The sequence below is a fragment of the Pollachius pollachius genome (assembly GCF_949987615.1).
Source record: "Pollachius pollachius genome assembly, chromosome: 18".
NCBI lineage: Eukaryota > Metazoa > Chordata > Actinopteri > Gadiformes > Gadidae > Pollachius > Pollachius pollachius.
In genome coordinates, this window is record NC_136951.1 from 19,684,731 (window position 1) to 19,704,889 (window position 20,159).

The following is a 20,159-nucleotide window of genomic DNA, read 5'->3' on the forward strand; positions in this document are numbered from 1 at the left end:
GACCGGGGGGGGGGGGGAACGGCCGCTGCTGATAGAATGAACTGCTGCGTTATTGACTTCAATTTAGAAAGTGCTGCCCGTTGCCTTTCCTCCCCCGTTACAACACACTCCCCTCTCCAAACCCCCGCCCACCCACCTCCTCCCCCCGGAGCATGATATAATCAAAGGGGTTCCGGATGCTGTAGCTCCTTCCCACCCACGGGGCCTCGGGGGATACTATCACCCCCCCCCCCATCTCTCTTCCCACACAGGGTTGAAGAGGGTCCCGGTTTGAAGTGGAGGCTGAGGTCATGTGGGGATCAGACCACCTGATCTCAGCCTGTTACCACGACGCCGCCGGCCGTACACAAACTCCCAGCGCCATGGGCGCTTCTGGAAGACGGCAGCGGGGATGGAGTCGTCTAACACCGTGTGTTGGCATGTCGTCACATGCATCATGGGGAATGTCTGCTGTTTGGTCATCCTCGGCCAAATCCCATCAATTGATCGTTGATCAAACTCGACACCAAGGATCGTTTGACGGCTGACCGAACCCGGCACTAGGTCAGGGTGCTGCAACGTACAGCACGACGACGGAACGATCCCCCGATTCGACGTCGGCAAAGAGCTTGTGTGTTCTGATCCCGGCGCGGATGAAACACACGTGGCGTCGACGCTATTCTACCGCGCCTCAGTTCCTCTGCTTCCCGTCGCCGGCTGCTTTGAGCGGCGCCCGCCGGGCTACGCCGCACCCACTGTCCCCGGAACCCTTCGCTCCTCCCGCACTAAGACCTCCCGCCGGGAGGCCGCGGTGCTCGCCGTCCCCTGCCGGCGTGGGCGGCCAGCTGGCCTGCCTGCTTCATTGTTTGGTGTAGGGCAGGTAGCGGCGTGCCAGAACATTTGACGCTCTGCCGGCCGGCCGAGTGCTGGCGGATTAGACACGCTCGGCTGGGACTCCTCAAATGGTTCCTCCGTCAGAGGGGGTGAACACAGACAGTCACAGACCGAGAGAGAGACAGGGGCGAACACAGACAGTCACAGACCGAGGGAGAGAGGTGAACACAGACACAGTCACAGACCGAGAGAGAGACAGGGGCGAACACAGACACAGTCACAGACCGAGAGAGACAGGGGCGAACACAGACACAGTCATAGACCGAGAGAGAGGGGTGAACACAGACAGTCACAGACCGAGGGAGAGAGGTGAACACAGACACAGTCACAGACCGAGAGAGAGGGGGGTGAACACAGACAGTCAGACACAGACCGAGAGAGTGGGGGGTGAACACAGACAGTCAGACACAGACCGAGAGAGAGGGGGCGAGAGAACGAGAGAGAAAGACAGAGAGACAGATGGAGAGAAAGGGATGGAGATAAAGAGAGACCCAGAGGAAGGGGGATGCTAGAAAGAAGATACCTTCCTTCAGTTTGTGTGATTTAACAGCCAAACAAGCAATGTGTGAAGAGACAACGTCATCAAGCTACAGACACCTGACCATGTTTAGCCTCCTGGTTTTATTTACAGCTGTTTAGTCGTGGCCAGCTCCCTGGGGAGTGAGTTACATGGCGAGCATGTCAGGGAAGATGAGGTGTTTCGTCCACTGCCCCTAACCAGCGACACATACACACCGAACTCTATCTGGATAATAGTATGGACAGTAGCCTTGGGCTGGGCTGGAGGGATTTTTTTCATTCATATAGATGGATGAAAACGTGTTTCATTTTCTATCCGTCCCTGGACATGTAGCACGCTTCGCTAGGGCTAATCCGGCGCACAGACACACACACAATCGCACACACACACTCCCTCCCTCTCTCTCTCTCTCTCTGACACACACACACACACACACACACACACACACAGCTGATGGAAATGTAGGGATTACTTTTTTTCTAATGGTCAACAGAGCGCGCTAAATTGAGTCACCGTTTAAGGCAGAAACCGAGGGCATTGCAAGGGCAGGCATAGAGTTGCTGCAGATAATATATACGGGGACTTTAAAAAGTTGGGTTACGTTTTCCATTTCATTTTGTTTGTTATGCGGCGACGGTAAATATGCAGTCAGTCTGGCGCACTGAGGAGACGGATAAATCCCATATGATGATGACAATGGTTTACCGAGACAACCTGCTTCGGCAGGAAGTTTGTTTTGACCAAAGACACCCATGGGAAGCAATGGTGTGTGTGTGTGTGTGTGTGTGTGTGTGTGTGTGTGTGTGTGTGTGTGTGTGTGTGTGTGTGTGTGTGTGTGTGTGTGTGTGTTGGGGGAGGGGGGGGGGGGGGGGGGCGCTGGGCTAGAGAGACTAAAAGTCAGAGAGATTTAACTCCCCTGGCCTCTGTGAATTACTGTGTTTTTAGCCTCGCATTGCTCAGGGAAAGAGACATCCATTTCCAATGGCCAGGCAGTCTACGAGGGGACATTCTGATGAACGTAGCCCGGGACGCCGGGTGAATCCTAATGGGGGCCTGCTGACCAATGACGTGGCAGAGTATGACCAAGGGCATTTGCATATTTTGAGAAATGGGACCAACACACATTCCCCCCCCCCCCCCCCCCCCGACTCCCCCGAGAAGAACGTGTCAAATGGATTAGAGAGGATCAATTTCCACTTGGGAACGCAGTCAATGGATATTAATGCCTCAAATCAATGAGATACAAATGAGCACGGCCCGCATAGAAAGAGAATAAAGATAAACCGTTCGGGGTACACGTGTAGTGTACCCCCTCGGACTTGTCTTCCCGGAGATTGGTGAAGGACGCCGTGCAAGGCAATCTAGAGAGAAGAAAGGCCTAATAAGAGATAAACGCAATACTATTTTAAACACCATCCGATCCCATCATTACACTTGAATACCAATTACCCATGAATAGTGCTAATGCAGTGCCAAGTCTCACGTCTAAGTGTAAGAGAGAACTCATTAAAAATACAAAAGTGAACAAGGAGATGGAGAGTTTCTCCGACGCGTGAGTTGGCTTTAAATACCGGGCCACGAGATTTGGTTTCAATTACGCATGCATTTCTCTGGCCATGCATTTCCCTTTGTCTCGGCTCTCCCCTCCTCCAACGTGGATTGAGTTAGGGGTAAGCTATGCTAAGGGTGTCTTTCTTCGGCTTCCAGGGAACACGAAGCAGGGGCTAATCCCCACGCTGGCAGCGGCAGCAGACACAACTCGACATAATGAAAGCCATTAGTCTGGAGACAATGCCCATGAGCTCAGCTGAAACAACCTCAGAACCACCTCAGGACCCGGGAGAGGCAGCATAGAGAGGGGAGAACCGGACAGGCCTGTCATGTTTTAGACCTGCAGTATGGAAGGTGGCTCTCACTCGGTGCAACCAATCGCTTTGCAAACCTAACCTACCAGAGAGTGGCTGCTTAAACATTGGACTACAGTAACACGGTCAGGATGTTAATGTGCAAAGGATCATGATAGAGAAATACAAGAAAGCAGGATGGGACCTCAGGGTGAGTGAATATGAAGAGGCAGCGTGAACGCTGCAGTTTTAAAAATGACCTGGTTCTAGTTTACTAAGACGGCTTCAGAATAATTTATTTCTAAAACGTGTGTCTGTCCATGTCTAAGCTCATGTACTGACAGCATGAAAGGCCCTTCTAGAAGTTCTCTCCCACGAGCAACACGGCAACACTAACTCATCCAAAACACCAGATTATGTGTGGCAAGCATGCTCTTATCCATAAAACAAGGGATTCTTTCACATTAAACCCTAAGCTTCACCTAATCTGCCAAAACAAATAGACATCCCACTGGAAGGGCCGGAATGGACTGTGTGCCTCACCACACTACAATACAGCCAGGCCTTTGTGTGTGTGTGTGTGTGTGTGTGTGTGTGTGTGTGTGTGTCAACTTCACTTTGGCAAATCCCTTCGCTGTTGCAGAGTCACATCAGAGAGGGAAGTCAAACGCAGGTTGACTTCCTTTTGTGCAGACTAACAGTAGAGGGTCCACCCAAGTGGCGGTCACCTGATGTGGGGGCGTCAAAGGGCGGCTGGAGAGCCTCTGTGTGGAGGGTCACAGGGAGGCTAGGAGAGCAGGTGATGCTAATGCACCTTATTTGCTGTAATCCCTAAAGGCACAGGGCTACGCTCTGAGGGATGTGTGCGTGACTCTGCTGTGTATGAATGAGATGAGAGTAATGATGAAATGCAATCCCCAGCAAGCAGTTAAAGCCTTTGTTGGCACATAGAGCTAGCGGTGTGTATACGGATGTGTGCGTGTGCGTATGGGGCGCCATGTGCCATGTGCACATCATCTCATGGAACAACTTCCTGGAAATTGAAATACAAATTGGAAGGAAAGTCTTTGTACCAATCTTTCACCTCCAAGGTTATCACCGTGGAGGGGGCGTAGGGCTGTCTGCACATCTGTGTGTGTCAAAGTTTGATTGGCTGGCTAAAAGAACGACACCGGTCGCTCGTGTGTTGGCAAACATTATGAGGGCTCAATTTAGTTGACCCCTAGCAAACATGATCAAACTTACTGTGTGCACATCAATGGTTATAAGTCATAAGGTCTTCTTAGGAATAAAAAAAAGCACCTCACAATAGGATATTACAACAGCATTTGAGTGCCAATTCTGTACATATTGTGTTTGTGTAAATATTACAACCTAACGTTGATTTTGTGTGATTTCATTAATCAACCTCTGCTCAGATTAGATCAACGTTTCTTGCATGAAGGTAAACTACTTTGTTTTGAGTCAACCTGACGATACAAGTATTGCGGAAGCAAAGCATGGTGCATTGTTCATACTTGTTTATTCTTTCCCGTATATCTAGTGAAAATATGGGTATTATTCATCCTGGGAAGCGATTAAAGCCCTAGAGACCACTTGCATAAATCCCTGTGTCAATTGCAAATGCAATGACATTACCATTAGATTTATCACTCCAGTGTACATCCCCGCTAATCAGATTAGCATTGCTGCTATAACATACTGCAGTCCCATTCACCCAAATGAAACTGCTGCAGGCGCACACACACACACACACACACACACACACACACGCACACACAGGCTGCTGACCTACATGTAACTGGCCGCACTCCCAGATTGGCCAGCACTCACCCGGGGGGGTCAGGTTCTTCCTCTCTCTCTCTCTCTCTCTCTTTCCCTCTCTATGAACATGGACACACATGGCCACACGCTCACGTTGAACATGCTAGCCCGAGTGACAGACCACCCGCGCTCCAAATGAGGTCACACGGTACCCCTAAACCATGAGTGTGATCTCCTGGCTGGTCACAGAAGCCCTTGGGGGGGGGGGGGGGGGGCATGACAGGGGGCGGTATCTAGGCATGACGTGCCACGCAGCGGGCGTCATACATGTGACAACTCGCAGAGCTGTCAGCGGGCCAGACGAGTCCAGTAGGTTGTGTCAGGGGGACTGGAGGCTATCCTCTTGACGGTATCAGACCACTGCAAGCCACTGGAGGGCTACTGGACGCGGCGCTGGGTCAGGCGCCTCCACGCCCCCAACGCCCGTCAAACACAGGGATAATCAGAGTGGCGGATGAGGGCAAGTCCTTGGGAACGGTCCTTCTGTGATTTTAAGACAGTGAAACTTGGGGGCGACTCAAATCACGTTGAAACGGAGAGCGGATGATCGCCGGGCTGGTCCACCAGCGTCAGAAAGACGGACACCCGTGGCGTCATCGCACACAGCGCCCCCCCCCCCCCCCCCCCCCCCCCCTCGGCCTGTCTCTCCATCACCGGGGGACGGGGGGGGTGTCAGACCTTGACACAACCTTGCTGTAGTCTCGAGGCCTGGCCAAGCCACAGAGATGGGACGCGTTGCTGGCCTTTCCAGTTCAACACACCAGTTCCCCCACTAGGGGGTCGTAGGTCGCACAGATGGGGGGAGATGAACGTCGGGGGGGGGGGGGGGGGGGGGGGGGGGGGGTCTTTGACCTCCACCAGAGGGGAAGGTCATGCAGGCGGTTCATCAGGAAAAAGATGGGATGGGGACATATAGGAGGAGACACAACGGCTATAGGGAGAGAATGGGGGAGAAGGAGAGAAAGCAGGGGTTGGGGGAGGGATTAGCCTCGTCCTGGCTGGCAGGGTCATCTTACGGGTCAGTGGACCATTATGGTCAGATACTTTCATTGAACGGAATGTACCCATGAGCTGGACAGCATCCTGAAATCATTCTGGGTCGCTGCTGCTCCATCACACACACACACACAGACACACACACATACACACACATAGCGGAACCACATGACACACACACACACACACAGCAGAGCCAACAGTTTTGCTTGCGTTCCCGTCCTTGGGTGTAGAGATGCTAGGACTTCAACATGTAAACAGAACTATTCTGAGAGCTGCGGGGAGTGGGAACGGCTTTGGAGAGATATCAAACCAAGGTGAAAGTGAATTTCTCAAAGTATATTGTGTGAACATATGTGCGATATGAATTCATGACAAAGTTGTTTGCTTTGGACACGGAACGAGAAACTGAACAATGGAGAAGTGTTCATATTGTAAACATTAAGCTTTCACTTACTGCATAAAATACTCTTGTTGGAATTAATTTGCACAGTAGTACATCAAGATATTGATCGCAGTCTGTGATCGAGCCCTTCTCCTGTTTTCACATATACCAAAAAAACAAAAAGTAAACAAACAAGAAATGTTCACTGATCTCACCACTGCAGAATAACCTAAAAGTCCCTTGAAAAGGTACTTATTAATCACAAACGTTAGAATGCAGGTGTGGGTGTGAACTGAGACCTAATTAACGACCCAACATTATCATGTTGCCTCATTGCCTCCATAACAACCGTTCAACTATCTTTTTTATCTAAACTTTCCGTTACGTTTCAAATTGTTTCTCAAAGTGACACCTCGGATATTAAAAATGAAACCAACACCCGTGTACCCATGAACCTCAGGGCACTGTGTGGGAGCCCTCCACTATACCCCATCGCTCTGCCCGGGGGTGGTGCTGTGAGGGGGAGAGGGAATGTACTGCCAGTATGTGCGCGTCTGGGAATAATATCCGTAGCTCCGGCTTCGCTCCTGTAACGGTGACCTTTACCTCACGCTCGCACCCCCCCGGCCCCGCAAAGCGCACGTGCGTGACCCCTCACACACCTCAGCACACCTTCATGGCCGCCCCCCCCCCCCAAACAACCGCCCCCCCCGTGGACCACAAATCACCCACCACTTTTCCTGGTTTAATGGACACGCTTCTCGCTAGGAACAATCAGAGAGGAAGAGAAAGGCGGAAGGGTCAGTGAGAGAGACCGAGAGAGGGAGTGATAGGTAGGTAGGGTGCAACAGCTTTCTTTTGCCTTTCTTGTTGTTGGGGGGGACGGACGACGACATGTTGTTGCGCTCTTAGGGTGACCTTTATGGTGCGGCTCCGACACGCTTCCTGGAGCGACAGTTTGTGGCCGTTTAGAGCGCAGCCGAATCCCTGCCACCGTGGATGTGACGTGATGGGGTGGGGGCTTTGAGGGATCAAAGCGTGGACACATTTGCAGGGAGGAGAGCAACAAATTATAATTATATTATAATTAAGTAAAGCACATGATTTGGTGTAGTGGTTTGGTTGGTGTACTAACGAGGCTGCTACAGAGATGGGGATTCATTGAGAAAACCAGAGCAGACCTGATTCAAACCCCGCGTTGGCTTTAAGATGGATGGGGGATTCTCTGGCCAATCACAAACAGTTTAGACCCTAGTACCCCTTGGATGTATTCAAACGTGACCTTCAACCTTGGAGCATATCAAAAATAAGCTTGAAGGAGAACAAGGAACGAGAGAAGAAGATGATCAGAGCACCGACTATTGTCAAAGTTTACACTAAGCAAGCTCGAAACAGGGTGATCCTGTATGTTGTAGCTTTAACTCATGCCTGCGTTACCCATAAACGGACTGCGTTCCGTAACACCGTGGCTCATGTGACACTAGGGTTGACAGCTCCATGCATAGAGTAACGTTGAGGTAATTGGTCGGGTTGGCGCGATGCATCTACTACTGCAACAGAGGTTCAAGCACGGTGCGTCAGCACTACATTCATGAATCCTTCTCCCACCGAGAAACGGGGGGGGGGGGGAGGAGAAAGAGAGAGACAGACAGAGAGAGAGAGAGAGAGGGGGACAGAGAGAGACAGAGACAGAGCTAAAGAAAGAGCAAGAGAGACAAAAGAGAAAGAGAGAGAAAGATGTAGAGAGAGAGCAAGCCGGGGAGAGAGTGTGAGAGAGAAGGCACCAGAATCACAGGGCTGACCGGATTAACACCAGAAAGGAGAGGGTTAAAACCGCTCGTTGCCGTGGGGACGCTGCTGTCCTTCATACCCATTTGCCCAGGCAGCCAAGGAACAAGAAGTGGATGTGGTGATAGAGGGATGGAGAGGTAGAGATAGAGAGACGGACAACAGTGAGGGAGAACTGCTTTTTTTTTGGTAGAGGGCAAGAGCTCTAAAAGGGTTTGAGTGGTCTGAGCTCACACAACTACCCCAGGACACTGCAGACTCACCGAGAGAGAGAGGGGGAGAGATAGAGATAGAGAGAGCACAAGCGTGAGGGAGAGAGAGTGAGCGAGCGAGAGAGCGCGCCAGAGAGAAAGAGAGAGCGAGCAAGAGAGAGAGCGAGCGAGCGCGCAAGCGAGAGAGAGAGACATTCAAGCCACGGGGCAGGTTCTCTCCCTCTCTCGCTGCTACAGCGGATCCTTTCCACGTCGACGCTGCTGTTCACGTCACGCCTGTGAGCCACTCGCCCCGGCGTTCTGCCTCCCTCTCTCCATCTCTCCTGCGCTCTCTCTCCCCCCCCCCCTCTCCCTCGCTCTCCTCGGCCGAACGCTGCGCTAGCAGTGGTTCTCCGAGGAGCGCGTCGGAAGCACCGGAGGAAAAAAAAATCTACAAACGAGCCTTGCCGGCACGCCGAAAGGAGAACAGAGGGGGGAGAAAAATAGAGAGAGAACTCAAAGAGAAGGACCCAAAGGGGGAGGACCGGAAGCAGGGGAAGAGGGAGGGAGAGAGAGGTTATTTTACCAAAGACTACGATTGCTGCTGAGCCTCTCAAAAAAAAGAGAAAAAAATAAGAAAAAAGGAAACGCTCCCACCCTCTCCACCTCCGTCTAACAACCCCCCCCACACACACACACACACACACACACACACACACACCTCTTCAGAGCTCAGCCCTACTACAACAGCTCCTCTCACTCCCTCCAGGCACACTCTCTCTCTCTCTCTCTCTCTCTCTCTCTCTCTCTCTCTCTCTCTCTCTCTCTCTCTCTCTCTCTCTCTCTCTCTCTCTCTCTCTCTCTCTCTCTCTCTCTCTCTCTCTCTCTCTCTACAGCCCACCCACCACCCACCCACCCCCCCAACCTCCAACCAACCAACCGACCGCCCGCCCCTCCACCTCCCCGCCCCTCCATCCTCTGAAGAAATTGACGGATTATCGGGAAGTGCGCGGGAGGCAGCTGCTGCCGTGCGCGCTACCGCTGACGCTCTCCTTTCTCTCTGCCGGACCGGCTCGCCGCTGGTGCTGTTGCTCCTGCCTCCGCTACTGCCGCCGCCGCCGCCGCGTGTGTGTGAGCATCGAGACAGGCAGGCTGTATGAGCGCGTGGGACCCTCGGCCGGATTTGTCGGGGTCTGAACGCGGGGGAGCGACGGGACAAGAGCGAGAGACGGAGAGATACGGAGAGGCTGGTGACGATGGCGCGCGTCGCTTAGCTTTTTTTCCTTTCTTCCCCCAACCTAAAAACCAAACCGAGTGCTACGAGGCGGAGATAAGAGGGGGAGAGAGATAGGGACAGAGCGAGCGCCAGAGAGAGAGAGGGAGAGAGAGAGAGAGAGAGAGAGAGAGAGAGAAAAAAAGTGGACACGCCACACTTACAGAGCGAGCGATATAGAGAGAGAGAGGGAGAGAGAGAGATCGAGCGAGCGAGCGTCGGAGAAAAGGAATCCAGACTGACCAACCGACTGATTGACTATCAAAAAGTGGACGGACGAAAGAAAGCGGGGGTCTGTTTTTTTTGTCCTTCCCTTTCCCCTGCTCTTGGTTCGACCCCCGACCCCCTTCTTTACAACCAGAAACAAAAGAGCGAGAACTTGAAAGGGCTGTGGAATTTATATTTTCTCTTCAACATCTCCGAACCCCCACACACAAAAGGCGGCCATCTCCTGTGTTCGGCTTTTGCTCTCTTTTTTTTCTCCTCTCCGCCGGGAAGGAGAAGCAGAATCTCTTTCGTGGCTCACGAGAGAGACTGTGTGCATTGGTGTGTGCGCGTGCGAGCGAGTGTGTGTGTGTGTGTGTGAGGACATGCATTCATTTGCATGGCTGCCGGGCCGATGGAGAAGTGGGGACGGAGTCTAGCCAGCAGGGGACCGACCCTGGGATTCCAAGGACGAGGGATCGTTGCGGAGCGGCACGCCGCAGGAGAGACGCGGAGCGCTGCCGCAGCCGGAGCCTGACTGGATTCACATCTTAAGAGGGCTTTTGTTTTTTCTCCTCCTCCTCTCTTCGTACTAACGAGGATCAGCGAACGAAAAAGAAAAAGACGAGAAAAAAACACTCACGAGAAGGCCTTTTAAAACCCTTTCTATTCGGACGTTTGGATTTACAAAAGCGCTTTCTTCTTTGGTCCGGTGTTGATTTGTGATTGACAGAGCAGACGATAAGACCCTTTCTTTAATGCTCTCGGGATGTATGCGCCGCTGATGTGAACATCACTGCTTGGTCTGTCATTGCAAAAAGGAGTGAAGCTATATATCTCAATTCAAGGACGTGTTATTTTTACTTGAGGTAGGTGTCTAGTGTTTCAAACCCTCTTTGCATTCATTTGTAACGCCCTGCCCTTCGGTCGGTCTTGTAATATGCCATTTGGTTGCTTTATGTGTCTTTCTCCTGCACACGTTTTAAGTGAAGGCAGCCCTCCCGCCCCTCCCTTCCCCTAAGTGAAGAAAAAAAAAAGTATTGCTTCACCCAAGACTGGCCAACTCTGCTGATAGCGGAGCATCCAAACCACAGGTCCTCCATCCCCCTCCCCCAGCCATCCCCCGCTCGGACCCGGTTCCTCCTCCGAGACCAGGCCATTCAAACTCCCCATTACCCCCCCCCCCCGCGCCCATAAAGTCCTTAAACAAAAGAAGACCCGCCCCCCCCCCCAGACCCGTCCCCCCCACTCTCCACACCCTCCCCCCCCCCGGATGATGCTGAATTATGAACGTGCCACATCATGAGTCTTCTGGGGCGGGTAGCTGTGCGTCGAGCCAGGAAAGCCGCCCTGCTCTGTGTGGTCTTCCTGATGGCGCGGGCATGGAGCAGCTCCTCGCTGGGCTTAGTGGGGGCGGCGGCGGCCGCCGCGGCCCCCCAGGGCTGCCCACCGCAGTGCTCCTGCAGTAGCCAGCAGGGGAAGGTGGTGTGCACCCGGCGAGGACTGACCCGCGTGCCTCCCGGCATCCCCGCCAACACGCGCCACCTCAATCTGATGGAGAACGCCATCGAGGCGGTGCAGGCCGACTCCTTCCGTCACCTGCACCACCTTGAGGTGCTCCAGCTGGGCCGCAACGCCATACGGCAGATTGAGGTGGGCGCGTTCAACGGACTCACTAGCCTCAACACGCTGGAGCTGTTTGACAACCGCCTGACCGTGGTGCCCAGCGGAGCCTTCGAGTATCTGTCCAAGCTGCGGGAGCTCTGGCTGAGGAACAACCCCATCGAGAGCATCCCCTCCTACGCCTTCAACCGGGTGCCGTCCCTCATGCGCCTGGACCTGGGGGAGCTGAGGAAGCTGGAGTACATCTCGGAAGGTGCCTTTGAAGGCCTGCAGAACCTTAAGTACCTCAACCTCGGAATGTGCAACATAAGGGGCGACATGCCCAACTTGAGCCCCCTTAAAGGACTGGAAGAACTGGAGATCTCAGAGAACCTGTTCCCAGAGATAAAGCCTGGCTCCTTCAGAGGTCTGCGTTCGCTGAAAAAGCTGTGGGTCATGAACTCCAAGATCACCGATATCGAGCGCAACGCCTTCGACGACTTGTCCTCCTTAGTGGAACTCAACCTGGCCCATAACAATCTCAGTGCTCTGCCACATGATCTTTTCTCCCCACTGAGGTATCTGGTGGAGCTGCATCTCCACCACAACCCCTGGAACTGTGGCTGTGAGTCGGTGTGGTTGGCCCGCTGGCTGAGGGAATATATCCCCACTAATTCCACCTGCTGTGGCCGCTGCCACTCACCACCTAGCATGAAAGGGCGGCAGCTGGTGGAGGTCGACAAGGAGGATGCCTCCGGACTCCAGTGTTCGGCGCCCTTCATCGGGGACGCGCCGAGGGATTTGAACATCTCTGCTGAGCGGGTGGCGGAGCTTCGGTGTCGCACGGCGCCGATGTCTTCGGTGCGCTGGCTCCTGCCCAACGGGACTGTCCTGACACACGCCACCAGTCACCTGAGGATATCGGTCCTCAACGACGGGACCCTTAACTTCTCCAACGTCCTCGCAGCGGACACGGGCACCTACACCTGCATGGTGTCCAACGCCGCCGGGAACTCCAACGCTTCGGCCTATCTCAACGTGAGTGCGGCCGAGCTCAACACATCCAACCTGAGTTACTTCACCACAGTGACTGTCGAGGTCATGGGACCAACCACTGAGATGCCCAAAACTAAAACCACCACAACAGCCGTTGCTGCAGGTGCTGGGTTTGCCGGAGGAGGAGGCAACCAAGGGACTACCACCACCACTGCCTCCCCTTCCGTCTTTCGCCCGGTCTTCATCTCCACACCAACTGTGCTACTGCAGAGCACTGAAAGCCCACCAGCTGTCGCCAAGCCAACGTTGGCGCCCGGACCCAAAGGTGTCACTGGCAAGCCAGGCAAGAGCGCTCCTAGTCTGGACGAAGTGATGAAGACCACCAAGATCATCATTGGCTGCTTTGTGGCAGTGACGCTCCTGGCTGCCGTCATGCTCATCGCCTTCTACAAACTCCGAAAGCGCCACCAGCAGAGAAGCACGGTAGCAGCCGCCCGCACCGTGGAGATCATCCAGGTGGACGACGAGGACCTGCCACCCCCAGCCTCTGCAGCTCAAGAGGCAGCCCTGTCACTGCCCGAGATCCGGGACCACAACAGCATCCACAAACTGAACTTTATGAGCCACAAGACCGACTATGGCTTCCATAAACCCAAGGCAGAGTACAAACCCCAACCCGATTTCACACTCCATAAGCCCAAGGCTGAGTATACTACGTATAAACCCACCATGGATTACAGTACTCAGAAATCGACCCCAGATTTCAGCCTTCATCGACAGAAGGCCGACTACAGCCCGTTTAGACCCGAGTACAGCACTCACAAGCCTAAAGTGGAGTACAGCCCGTTTGATACAGACTTTGGTAATCATCCGAAAGCCAAAACAGACTACAGTCCATTTAAACCCGACTACAGCACTCATCCAAGACAGAAACCCGACTTTAGCCCTTTCAAAAGAGATTATAGCACCCAACCAAAACCAAAACATGACTACAGTCCATTGAAATCCGACTACAATACACACACAAAACAGAAAGGGGACTACAGTCCATTCAAGCCAGACTACAGCACTCATCCCAGACCCAAGCCTGATTACAGTCCTTACAAACCAGACTACAGTACTCAGCCCAAACCCAAAATGGACTACAATACCCAGAGATCCAAGCAGGACGTCAGCAGCTACAAGGACCCCTACGCTCCCCACCGGACGGCGGACTACAGCGGTGTCCAGAGCGACTTCAGCCCACACAAAATGGATTACAGTGCTTTCAAGTCTGATTTCAGCCCCCATACACAGAGACCCAGAATGGATTACAGTCCCCACAAAATGGACTACAGTCCAAACAATGGGGAGCATGGCACCATGAAGCCAAAATACAACACCTACAAACCGACGGGCCATGGGGCGAAATGGACAGAAAACAATGTGGGGAACTCCCTCCCTCGAACCTTACCAAGCACCGTCACGGCCATGGCTGAGCCCTTTGCTGTAAAAACTCACAACAAGGAGAAAGTGCAGGAGACTCAGATTTAACAAGGCCCCAGACCAACGCCAGTGACAACTACCCCCCTGCCTCCCCCCCCTCCCCCCCCCCCCACCGTCCACCCTTTTCTCTCCCCATTAACCCCCATTCTCTGCCCCCACTTATCTCATAGACCCATGCAATAGAATGCACAACAGAAAAAGGACAGGAACTAAGTTTTTGTACAGAGTGCAAAATTATAAAAAGACTGACGATTTATTGTTGTACATGCTTATAAATAAATTATATATATATATATAAATATATATGTATATATATATATATGTATATGTATATGTATATGTATATATATATATATATGTATATGTATATGTATATATATATATATATATATATATATATATATATATATATATATATATATATATATATATATATATATATGGAAACGTTGAAGCTACCATGGACTGGTGATAGAAAAGCATATTATATTAAAGAAATAAATTGAAACTATTTTCTAACTTGTAACTTCTATTTAAAGAGACGAGTTGTTTAAGATGCTGTCTTGACTTTGACACAAATGAGGGTAGTCTTGTTTTAAAAAAAAAAAGGGGGCATTCTGTGTGATTTTTAAACAATGCTACGGAGAATGCAGTAAAAAGAAAAATGGAACAAAAAAATCATTTATACCGAGATGACTTTCTTTAAGAAATACAGAAAAAAGGTCAGTGTTGATCTTTACAGGTTTACCTTGTAAAAGCACCATGAATTTGTACTGTGCCAAAATGTTATACATGCAATAAAATGGATTTTTGGAAGAAAAAAAACAAACAAGAGAGGCATCAGAGAGAGACGTTTTTTCCTCCCCTGGTTCTCCTCCTTCTCCTCCACTGTAGCGATCAGCCCAACGCTTTAGACACTGCAGTAAGACGCTGCAGCGACGCTTTAACCCTGAGTGTGCCGGGTGACTCAGGCAGAATGAATCATGGTGCAGAAGTGCATCGCGCTCATTTAGAAACGCATAACAAACCTTGTGTACGGGCTCTACTGGGATTCATTCACCGCTGACGTTAAGCCGTTGACATGGTGCAACAGAAGGGTGGAAGGTGCAAACATCGGAGGGTTCTGAGCGATGCGTGAAGGGAGAAATTTGCAAAACTGGCTTGCCACATTGAAAAATGATGTTATCTCATTTCCTTTAATTGAGACTTGGATTGCATTATGCGTGTGGATTGACGGTAACCTGTGGCGTGATATAGTGCTCCTTTTTTAATTAATGGCATTGTTAACCGACAGTCTTGACGTTTGAATAGTTGAGGGTTTTCAGGTGAAAGATCATTCGCGACTCCCTGACACTTTGCCAAAGGGTAAAGCAGGGATTCTCATTTCCCCGCTCATTGTATTAGCAGCTGTTGTGCCTTCATCACTCAGCATGGGGACTCTATATGATGACAAATGGTTACGGGTCTTGCTGTTAACTGTGCATTCTTCATCTTCGACATTATCCCCACCCTCAATCATAATATAGCTGCACATCGCTCTGCCTAACAGAGAGGGATGACACACACACACACACACACACTGCCGCAGTTCCCCCCCCCCCCCCCCAACCCCCTTTGCCTGGTCTTGCCGTAAGACGGCCCCCTTACATCCGTCTTCAGCATGGCCACGTAATGACCCCCGGGGCTGTGTAGCCGGCACGCTGCCTCATTAGCATGCGGGGAGAGAGAGCGCCCAGGTGGGGTAAGGTGAGATGGAAAGCAACAACTGAAAAAAACTAGCATGAGAGCGGGAGAGAATAAAAGGAGGAAGTGACACGGCGACAGGCGCTGAAGGGAGCAGAGATTAAGGTTAGGAGGGACACCGGCGGCGGCGGCGGCGGAAGCTTTTCTGTCGGGTCAGCGCGGAGAACAGGGTCGTAAGGGCTGCATTGATGTGTGGGTGGGGGCAGCCGCTGTTGGAGGTGTGGGGCGGGTTTATGGTCCCCATCCCCCCCCCGCCCATGTGATGCCTGGCTGGCACCGCGGGGAGGGTTGCAGTGAGAGGATGTCTCAGCAAACAGGGTAGTGCTCTTTGGGACCTTTTTATGCCTTTGAGGTGGGGGAAGGGGACAGAAGGGAGACGAGGACTGAGGATGGATGGCTTGCTGAGGGTGTCGGGGGTCTGCATGCCACAGGAAGGAGAATGTGTTGGTAAAAGGGGTTTTGATGTGTCTGACCTGGTGTACAGAGCCATCCAAGTGGAAAGGGTATGGGTTGTTTTCGTTTCAAAGTACGCCGCCCACCGATAAGTGGCTCGGGGAGGTGAGATAGAGGTTAAGAGAGAAGTGCAGAGATTCCTGGTAAATTGTTAACAGGAATGGCATCATTTACAGAAGAGGGTGCTGTGTTTTTATCACATTTTGCACATTTACCATGAAGCACACTGAGGTCGAACTTTAAAGTGGGCCAGTGTTTTGGTGCATGTCTGTATTTTTAGTCACCCTCTTAAGTCGAGCATCTGTGTTTTGCTGCGTAGAAGGATGTGAGGGGAGAGATGGGGTGGGGGGGGGGGGGGCAGCGCCAAAATGCGTTTCTTACACAGTTATAGCACAGTTACATGTGCAGACAATTAATCACATAGAACGGGGAAAAGGCAATAAGGAAAAAGGACAGCACAACGTTGTTAGATCCCCCACCCCCTCCCCCTGAGGAACAGAAATGCATCGGGGCGAACACAGATCATAGGGATCAACTGCTGGGTGCAACAAGCAGGGCAGCGCCCCCACCCCCAGCCCGACACACACACACACACACACACACACACACACACACTCCCAAAGTCAAGGGCTAGGGTGTAGCTGTATGCTAAGAGCAGAGAGTACTGCGTCATGGTTCCTTGCGAGGATCCTAGAAGGCTGGCGTTGTACCCTGCGCCCCAGCTGCTGTCATCCTATTGGGATAAATATAACCCACTGCAGTGCAGTCAGGACCATCAGCACTGGACACTTAGGCACACATCGGCCGGGACCAAATCAGGCGTGCATCCCACTCCATCCCTGTCCATGACTCATGTCCAGGCCCTGTACATGGGAGCGTTTATTTATCGTTTCATAATCCCTCTCTCTCCCTCCCTCCCTCCCTCCCTCTCAGGGTACTGTAACAGGTTAAGGCAAGCAGAGTTTGATCGAAGTGTGTGTGTACGTGTGTGTGTGTGTGTGTGTGTGTGTGTGTGTGTGTGTGTGTGTGTGTGTGTGTGTGTGTGTGTGTGTGTGTGTGTGTGCGCGCGCATGTCTTGAGCCGGCGTCAGCTTGTTGACTAGCGTCAGCAACATTTTCTGATCAGGGTGGATCAAACGAAAAGTAAAAAGTGGGTTTATATCAGCAGGGTGCGTTTAAGTAACACACAGCTTGATCCTGGTTCCTTCGAGGCAGAAAGCATAAACATCTGGTTTATGCAGGAAATAACCAACCCAGCCCGTTCTCTCTGATGCTCTCTCAGACATGCATGCATTTGCTCTCCTCCGTATTGTCTATGCGTAATTGTTTTGAATATACAGCGTCGGGGAAAAAATGAAAAGTGTAGAGGAGTTTCTCCATTTGTCACAGAGTAGCAGGTGTGGGTGTCTTAACGCACGAGTGAAAACAAATAGAGGGTGGATGTGTGTTCATTCCTGCTCTGTATGCAAATGCACAGCGTGAACAACAACCAACAGGCCCTGCTTTCTTTTCCGGGGAGCTCGTCGTCTATGCTGCTGCGTGATGGCATTTCATCTCAGCCGTGCTGCACTGGACTTGGCGGCGAGCCCCTTTGCAGCACCAGAGGGCTAGTCTCTCTGCTGCACTGTGCTGCTTCAAAGCATCAACGCCATCCCCCCTCCTCCATCACCACCACCATCCCCCACCACCATCCTCCACCCCCTCCATCACCACCACCATCCCCCACCACCACCAACGCATGCGTCGCCTTAGCCTGATTTAGGGGGACGCGCGGTTGCGGATGCCTTCGGTATGCTAATGGATGGTTAGACAGGGCTCTGGGGGTCGATCGGACCGGGGGTGAGGGGATTGGGGGTGGGGGGGGGGCCGGGTCGCTCGGAGAGGCCGTTGACAGGCGGAACATGCGAGACGACACAGAGCAGTCAAAAGTCTCCATGAGACAAAAGGGGAGTCCATGGGAAACATCTCATCCCCGCCTTCCCCTTCCGTTGGCTTCTTCTCTTCCCCCCCCCCCCCGCGCTTTCCGCATACTTCATTAGCAATCATGATGCCATTCAATAAGAGAGTGCAGCAGCTCAGAGGCCCAGCGAGCCCTTGCTAGCTGAGGCCAGGGCAGAGGAGGAGGAGGAGGAGGTGGGATAGCTCAGGTGGGAGGAAGAGGTGAGGAGGGGAAGAAAAAGATGGGAAATGCAAAGTTGAAAGATAAGAGGGACCAATATCCATGCGTGGGGGTTGAGAGGAAAGTGCTAAGGAGGCAAAAAAAAGACAGAAGCAGGGGCTACGTGTGTGTGAACAAAAGAGAACTGTGTGTCTATGAGGGGAAGGAGGAGAGAGAAAAGAGAGAGAGAAAGGCAGAGTGGGGAGTAGGGCAGGGAAACCAAATGTGCAGATGAAAAACAAAAACACAATTATACAAAGAAAGGACAAAAAAACAACAAAGAATACAAAAAAGGTCAGAACAAACTAAACAGAGCAGAACATTCTGGAGAGGACGAGGAGTGAGGCAGCGAGGAGAAGCCAGGGAGAGGCGGTGGACGTGGGGAACCTGATGCAATAGTGCCAGCTAGGGATGGAAGGGGGGATATATGTAGCCAGCCCAGCTCTGCTCCTCCGTGATTGGCGGACAGCCGTGGCTGCACCGCAGGAGGTGTCAGCGTGATGGGGGAGAGCGGGGGAGCGGTGGCGGCAGCGTTACCACGGCTACGACAGAGAGTACAGTAGACAGGCTGTGCTGATACCGGTAATGGACTGGACCGCTGGGGGTACTTCAGGGAGGGGAGAGGAGTGGCGGGAGGAATAAGAGGTCAGCGTAAATGGAAGAGACGTCGGTGCCCTCCATCCGGTGACTTTGACGATACGGGTCAAAGTCGGCCACCGACGGCAAATTGCACGCGTCGCTTTTTTTCTTTTTTTTTACACTCTTCCTTGTCCTTTTTTTGAACATCGAGGAGGCAATTAAGCACATTCAGGATCTAAAATAAGCAGTAGATGTGCAGGAAAAAGAAAGCTAGCCTACTTTTTTGCCGCTATATCGTCAGGAATACCTACGGGAGGGGGCGCGTCACCCTGAAGCCAGACCCACCAGAGTCCGTGTGTCTATCTGACGCCTTCAGGACCAACAGCGTTTGAATACAAATGAGCACCAGCCGTCCACCCATCCCCCCATGTCCCAGAGTCCATGCAGGGAGCAGGGATGGTTGATGGAGAGCCGGGCGGGGGGCTACGTAACAGAGCAGCGTTGTGCGTGTGTGCGGAGCAGACAGGGTCTATTCTGAGCAGGCCTAGGAGCATGCTTCCTTGTGAGTCAACATGAGTCAGGACCAGGGCGCTGTTCATCCTCTCACCCCCCCACCCCTCTCACCCCCCCCCCCGCCTCTACTCATGTCAGCTGAAGGGACAGACCACACTGTGCTGACAGGGCCACAGATCTGACGGGGTTAGGGGTCGTGGCAGCTTTGGCGGGGGGGGGGGGATTTATAGGACACAGACACACACACAAACACAAACTGCCTCATCAGCAACGTCGTGTGCTTGAAAGATGAATTAACAAATGAAACTGAATCTGATGAGTAGCAGCTCAGAGGACGTCCCCAGCGTTGGCGTTCCCTGCGAGACTCAAATCAGAGGATTTGAAAACAGCCCCACAAAGAGATATCCGTCAACGCAGAGAGAGTGACAGAGAGGGAGGACTACGTGCAGACAGATGGACGGAGAGAGACAGAGGCAGAGACACAGAACACAACCTTGAGTAGGAGAAACAGAACAGACAGAAGGAGCGGTGCGCTCCGGATCGGGACCAGGGCAGGGCGCGTAGAGCCAGAGATGTGAAGCAGCAGGGCGGTCAGGTACATGAGGACTACCGTGAAGCCAATGGGATGCGTATTACACCCCTCTCTTCCCTGTTTGTTGAAAGCCCTTCGGGATCTGTACAGTTCCATCGTATCCGACCTCATCTATGAATTCATGCAGGCTGTGTTTGACGA

General features: G+C 52.3%; 2 protein-coding genes across 3 annotated transcripts in view; one reads left to right on the forward strand and one right to left on the reverse strand.

Moving 5' to 3' along the window:
• Positions 1 to 20,159, reverse strand: part of snd1 (staphylococcal nuclease and tudor domain containing 1) — a 177,053-nt gene that overhangs the window by 82,518 nt on the left and 74,376 nt on the right. The window lies entirely within an intron of this gene.
• lrrc4.1 (leucine rich repeat containing 4.1) lies at positions 11,198 to 14,029 on the forward strand (the record flags this gene model as incomplete). Its single annotated transcript, XM_079755528.1, has 1 exon — positions 11,198 to 14,029. The coding sequence occupies exon 1, from the start codon at positions 11,201 to 11,203 to the stop codon at positions 14,027 to 14,029; it is 2,829 nt and encodes a 942-aa protein (XP_079611654.1). The 5' UTR covers positions 11,198 to 11,200.